This window comes from Pseudochaenichthys georgianus, chromosome 23 (genome assembly GCF_902827115.2).
Source record: "Pseudochaenichthys georgianus chromosome 23, fPseGeo1.2, whole genome shotgun sequence".
In the NCBI taxonomy this organism is placed as follows: Eukaryota; Metazoa; Chordata; class Actinopteri; order Perciformes; family Channichthyidae; genus Pseudochaenichthys; species Pseudochaenichthys georgianus.
In genome coordinates, this window is record NC_047525.1 from 23,732,921 (window position 1) to 23,740,003 (window position 7,083).

At 41.2% G+C, this 7,083-nt stretch overlaps 1 protein-coding gene across 1 annotated transcript in view; it reads left to right on the plus strand.

Annotated features, from left to right (window-relative positions):
- Positions 1–6,524, plus strand: part of LOC117439285 (actin nucleation-promoting factor WASL-like) — a 28,949-nt gene extending 22,425 nt beyond the window's left edge. The window contains 6 exon segments of the mRNA XM_034075154.1: positions 725–878; positions 2,377–2,441; positions 2,443–2,745; positions 2,747–2,902; positions 3,680–3,788; positions 5,553–6,524. Of these exon segments, the coding sequence (XP_033931045.1) occupies positions 725–878; positions 2,377–2,441; positions 2,443–2,745; positions 2,747–2,902; positions 3,680–3,788; positions 5,553–5,614 (849 nt within the window). The 3' untranslated portion in view covers positions 5,615–6,524.
- Positions 6,525–7,083: the final 559 nt, after the last annotated feature.

Below are 7,083 nucleotides of genomic sequence, written 5' to 3' on the forward strand. Positions count from 1 at the left end.
ATACCCAGGATAGTGTATTATTCAGAGCACTATATATATAACGTAGCCAATAATGATCCAATCCAATCCACTTTATTTATATAGCACAGTTTAAAAACAGAGGGTTTGCCAAAGTGCTTCACAATGAACATAACATTATAATAAAATATAATATTACACGAATAGATAAAAAAAAAGCACACATAAGAATAAATACAAGGCACATAAAGGCTATGGACAGACAGTGAAAGCATACAAACAGGTATGACATAGCTCAGCTCAGACTGACTGGTAAGCGAGGGAAAATAGGTGGGTTTTTAGGCGGGACTTAAAAGCTTCAAGAGTGGGCGACAATTTAACATGAGGGGGCAGGTCGTTCCAGAGCCTGGGGGCTACCGATGATGGGTATCATTCAATAATGATTTATTCCTGGTTGGCTCACAGAAAGAAAATCCCTGGTAGTGTTACCCCACGCCACCAGGGGGCAGCATAACAGCTAGTATTATTATTGTAGTTTTTTTAAATAATTTGTAGTTTATATTGTAGTTTATTGAAAGTCTACTTTTCTGAAGTTGTCTTCACAAAGGATTCACAAATACTTTTTTTAAATGTCTGATTTAATGGCACAGAATTGATGTTAATACAGTTTAGAGCAAATGTGCCCCAATGAGAATAATCCATTGTATCTCTGTTAGTTACATAATAATTCAGTACAATAATCCAAAAATCTGGTTTCCTCCTTCAGTTGAATAACTTGGACCCAGAGCTGAAGAATCTGTTCGACATGTGCGGCATCTCCGAGGCTCAGCTGAAGGACAAGGAGACCTCCAAGGTCATCTACGACTTCATCGAGAAGAAGGGCGGTGTAGAAGCTGTCAAAAATGAGCTACGGAGACAAGGTAACGCTCTTTAGATGTTGGAGATACAGATGGCGTTCGGATCTGGGAAGATAAAATAGATTATATTCTCGTTGAAACAAAAGAGGGGAAATCCAACACTTTTGACAGTAATCTAACTGGTCGTGTTGTCCTCAGGGCCGCCCAGCTGGAGCGGTAGGTTCCTCCGCATGCTGCTCTGCATGTCCACTTTAAATGATAGTGTTTTTGCTGTTGCTAAGTTACTTCATTCTTTGCCCTTTTGGTTTGTTCTTGAGTTTGGCTTTTGATCATTATCTGACCCGCGGGACATTAAATATCGTCGTGGCGCTGAGAGGCTAAACTTGGCTTAAAGCTGTGAGGCGTTGTCAGAAAGAGTCCGTTCAGAAGCTGAAGGTTAATCATGTTTCAGAAACAAAAAGGAAACCTACGATAGCATAACTAGGACCACGCGGTCAGCAGAAAAATCAAATCAGCAGATGCTCACCCTCTAAAAAACACGCCGGAAGTGCTAAACAAATACAAATAAAAGTGGTGTAAACAAACCACAGGGTGTCCGGCACGGGGTCTTAAAAAGTATTAAAAGTTGATAAATGGATTTAGCGAAAATGAAGGCTATTAAAAAGTATTAAACGGCATTTTCAAGGTGTTACATTTAGTAGCTTGTTTTCACTAAGTATATAAATGGTCCAGAGAGGTTGTGTTCCACAGTCTGCCTGAATGTAGTCATGGCGTAGGTGTGTAGTGAGATTCTGTAGTTTATTGATGGCATCCCGTTGGGTTTGACGTCATCTGAACAGGACATCGCACGCTCACTGCTTGATAGCGCGCGAAGCTCCATTTACGCCGGTTGCTAAGCAACATCGTTATGGGGAAATGCAAGTCTGCGTCCAAATGGTTGGAAGATAAGGAGGAAGGACAATCCATACTGTATATAGTCAATGTGAGGTAAAGTGTGTCGCCAAGGTAACCGGTTAAAACTCAAAGTAGTGATGAGGTCTTAAAATGTATGGAGAGGGTCTTTAAAAAGGTCTTAAAAGGACTTGGCTTCCTGTGTATACCCTGAAACGATAATAAAACGACAAATAAACAGTTTCTAACAGCAGGTGAGCACTGCCCCTTGTGGTGTGTACGTATAACTGCACGATGCTTTTTTGACAGTGCTGTGAAATTCTTTGTGATCATCCAGATCTTCTGTCTGTATCAACATATTTTTGGATCAAGTGTAAAGAGGACATGAGAGGAGATCTGGGTGTTGCTCCCGGCTGCAGTGTGCTCTCTGACTGATGATCATAGATGGATTTAAAAACATAGTTACAAAGTGCTTTCACGTGGAAATACACAGAGAGCAAGTGAAATCTTAATGTGTCCATAGTATGTATACATGTGTCAGTTGATTGTGTATATATACGGGAAACCGTAATAAAGTTGACTTTGATTAAAAATAAAAATCAGATAAAATGTCACCGGTACTAAATATGCAATTTCTTAAAGTTGTCTGTTTATCGTCTTTTATCTCCAGCTCCTCCTCCTCCTCCATCCCGAGGCGGCCCTCCTCCTCCTCCTCCCCCCCACCACACCTCAGCTCCTCCCCCCCCCCCCTCCTCCCGCGCGGGGTCGAGGAGCCCCTCCGCCTCCCCCCCCCTCCAGAGCTCCTGTCTCCGCGCCCCCCCCTCCTCCTCCATGCCGACCGGGCATGTCCGCTCCGCCTCCTCCGCCGCCGCCTCCCAGCAGAGGCTCCCTCCCTCCTCCCCCTCCTCCCGCCCACGCCTCGATCCACGTGGCTCCTCCCCCTCCGCCTCCTCCTGCCTCGATGGAAGGACCCCCGCCTCCCCCTCCTCCTCCACCTCCTCCTGGTCCTCCTCCCCCCCCCCCCCCCCCCCCCCATGGAGGCTAACGAAGGAGAGGTGCCCAAGTCGGCCCTACTGAGTCAGATCAGAGAGGGACGCCAGCTGAAGAAGGTGGAGCAGAAAGAGCGGCCGGTGTCCAACAACACGGGCAGAGACTCGCTTCTGGTGCAAATCCGACAAGGAATCCAACTCAAAGTGGTCAGCAGCCAATCAAATATCAGAGATCAGAATCAGAAATCATTTATTAGTCCCGCAGCGGGGAAATGCATAACATTTATATTCAGTTTCATATTTAATATTCCATCCCTCACATACTTATGTATATCAAATAACATATATTTTGTTATTGTTAATTTGTAAATTCGTCTTTTTAATTTGTATTGTTCAATGCCATGTCTTTTATGCTGCTGCAACACAAAACATTTCCTAAATTGCGATCAATATCGGCCGATACTCACTCTCTGCCGATCGATCGGTGCTTTCTAAAAACGCCGATCGCATGACGTAAAATACGTGACACTTCTCTCTGTGCGCGGCAAAACAAGCTCGACAAAATGGCTTCACCAGTCTGGCAGTATTTTAAGGTGTCCGAAAAAGACATCGGTATGCAACGTGTGTGAAGCAGAAACACACACTAAGAGTTAGTAAAGTAAAAACACACTTAGCTATGTGAGAGAGAGAGAGAGAGAGAGAGAGAGAGAGAGAGAGAGAGAGAGAGAGAGAGAGAGAGAGAGAGAGAGAGAGAGAGAGAGAGAGAGCGAGAGAGAGAGAGAGAGAGAGAGATAGCGAGAGAGAGAGAGAGAGAGAGAGAGAGAGAGAGAGAGAGAACAAAAACCATGTCTAAAGAATGAGTAGCAGCAATTAGAAGGTGACATATATACATATTAAACTATTGAGACGTTTATACAAATGAAAAGTTGAAAATATGTTCTCATCTTTACCCTGTGCTTTAACTCGCTTATCGCTTCTCTCCAGAGGGAGGAAAATAGCGATTCGGCTCCTTCCACCCCCGCCCTGTCGGCAGGCATCGTGGGGGCCCTGATGGAGGTGATGCAGAAACGCAGCAAGGCCATTCACTCCTCAGGTACAAACACACACACATCAACTCTCTTATCATCTTTGTTCTCTGCACAGTAGAAAGTGCACATACGTAAGTACACTTAATATTTACTTAACATTATTCACTTTAGTCCAAAGCAACGAGTCAAACCAAACTGTCTTAACACAGCACAGTACCTGGAATCCATGTTAGTAATAATGGACATAAACGGTGACACTTGGAAGGGAATGCATCTCAAATCTACAGATGAGGGTCTTAACATTTGGACTTATTGTCTCAAATAAGTACAAAATAAAAAAATACTAATAAAATAATTAGAAAACAGCAAATTCAAAATGATGAGTGTTTGAAAAGGAGTAAGAATAAGCACAAAATGATATTACTCAAATTAATTTATATTCAGACTGTGCTTCAGGTGTAATATCCAATCTACATCAAACATGTGGCGAACCGTCAGGGTCTTCAAGGTATTCAGAGAATACCCTGGAACACTAAATCTAAACAAAAATCAATTTAATTATATAAATAAAATGTAAGTCAAATGAGAATGGTATCCGTGTTGTTGATCTGTAATATCAGTGTTACGTTGATTTGTTTGTCCTTCTCGGTCCGTGCACTTCGCATGTCAGTGGTTTTGTGTTCGAAAAAAAAAAAGCAAACAATCAGATATTTGGTAGAATATCCTTCAACCATGGTATTCTACATCCTTGATAGAATACAAGGTTCTTTATTTGTCATACGAACATAGCTACAGTGTAGTCATGCCGATGAAAATCGTAGGTCACAAGCTTCTCCAACCGAGCAACACAATAATACAGATAAACAGAAAAATATCGTGCAAGTAAATATTAAAACCTGGCCGTTGCTCTGAATGAGAGCGTACCTTTGGACTGACAGTTTGATCAACCAATCATATTGCTTAAGTAGCCAATGGGCGTGTTCTTTCAGAGTTCCCCTCGGTTCCAGGGTGCTCTCGAGGCCCGCTAGTTCACTGGCTCGAGACAGAGGATCTAGATCAGGGGTGTCGAACTCAATTTCATCCCGGACCACATTAGCATCATGGTTGCACTCAAAGGGCCGGTTGTGACTTTAAGACTATATACATATTTAATATATATAAAATAATGTATTATATTACATAATTTCCTGTGCGTTGGATTATTATCGGATAGGGTAATAACTTCATAATTAACTACGTCTGAAAGCAGAAGTCCAGGGCAAATAATTGCAAGTCTCTTCAGTGAGCATGTCACAAAACGAGATGCATTGTGGGACATGTAGTTTATGGGCCATGTGCCTCTGTAAAGTGACATGTAACCGTATAATAAACGTATTACATTCTTTGCATGCTCTTGCGGGCCACATTAAATGAAGTTGCGGCGTGTCTACTAGTTGTGATAGACACGGTTCGCCACTGATATATTAATATACATATATATTAAGTTCTGATTATTTCACTGTTCATTTGAGTGGAGAAGTTTACCTTGCCTCTGAAACCTCTAAATGGAGCAGTTTGTTGACATTTTGCGTCACTAACTGCAAGTCAAATGACTCACTGTCGCCCAAAAATAAATTGGACTTTCCCCACTTCCTCTTCGGCCTCGAACATCCCTCTTGGTTCCTTTTTCTCTATTGGGGAAATACTTCTTCCCTTGAAGTAAGACAATAGAAAGTGATATCCTTTTCAACAGACAGAAGGAAATTACACCGTTTTTCTTGCTGCTATAAATCCATCTTTATTTGTCTGGAGAATACACATTGTTTGACATCTCTTCTTCTCTCCCACAGATGAAGACGACGACGATGAAGATGATGAGGACTTTGAGGATGATGATGAGTGGGAGGACTAGCGAGATTTCATCTTTTGTTCCGACCCTCCCTTATCCGTGGATGACACTAAAATAGTTCCTAAAAGAAACTTTAATTACAAAACACTAACTGTAAATGTTCGATCAACTTGCTGTATATTTGTGTCGCCTTTTATGCTTCTTTTTTATTATTAATCTGTGCGTTACCTCATTTAATCTGATTGTTTGACATTTTCATATTTTAGGTCGTTGTTTCTCGATCTCCATCTTGTCTGCCGGCTCCATAATGTGTCTTGATTGCAAGCCGTTTTCCCATCTCTCTGCATCCTTACCTCCATCTGGCGCTTCATATCTGCCTCCTCTCATCGCACATGTTTCCTCTTCCATGTCGCCAGAGAAATTCTCTGTTCAACCTTTTCTTTAGGTCAGTGCGTGAAGGGAGGACTCAGTCGCCTCAAGTCCTTCATCAATCGTGTCTTCCATGTCCGTCAGAAGGGAAAAAACTATTTTCATAACCGATTGCTCTCTAGTTTATTTGTACTTATTCAAAGGAACCTAGTTTAGCACTCGTATTTTCTTACAAGAAAGAAGGGGAAAAATACTAAAATGCTCTTTTTTGGAATATATAGCTTCATTCGCTGTCGACTGTACATTCGCTCCAGAGTTTGAGTCTTGTTATATTTTTGCACAGATTGAAAGAGGAGACTCGGCGCTTGAATACAGGACATTTTCAGAGCTGTATCATTTTGGAACATATGCTTTAAGAAATGAGGACATTAAGCATTTAAAACCCAATACACTACAAACAGTATTCTACACATGTAGGTAGCCCACAGTGTTATGGTTGGCTATTCATTGTGAATTATTGTTGTTGTTACACTACAGGTTCAATTGAAATTGTGCTTCTTTTCTTCTTTTTTCCGGAGTATTAATAAATGACTGTTTGTTGGAATCAGGTCATTCATTATGTAATAGCCTAAAGACATTTTAGTTTGCTTGTCCCGGGTCCATATTCTACTGTACAGAAACGGTGAGGATAAAGTGATTTCCTGTAGACACCAATTTAGGGAGAAATAACAAATCTATTGCATTATTCAAAAAAAGTATCAATATTTTCTATCCTGTAAATCATGAGGTAGAAACGGCTTATTAAAAATAACTAAGTTCTCAATTATCCCCTGAAAATAGATACTGACATGTATTTCATCTTTAATAAATCCTATTTACATATAATTACTAGCTGCTTCTTTTTTAATAAGACAATCATAGTGGCATGACATGAACGAAGTTAGTAATGTTCCCTCTATCATTTTATTTCAGCAGAACGTACGTTGGTTTTATGGCCTATGATGCGGACACTCGGCAGTTAGCATTGCTTGCTAAGCTAAACTGTAACTTGCTTAAAGTTGGGGTAGGTACGTTTCAGAAACCGACTCGAGATACACTTTTTGTTATATTCCATGGAATGCTCTTAACATCCCGATAGCAATGAATATCTTAAGTGCTTTGAC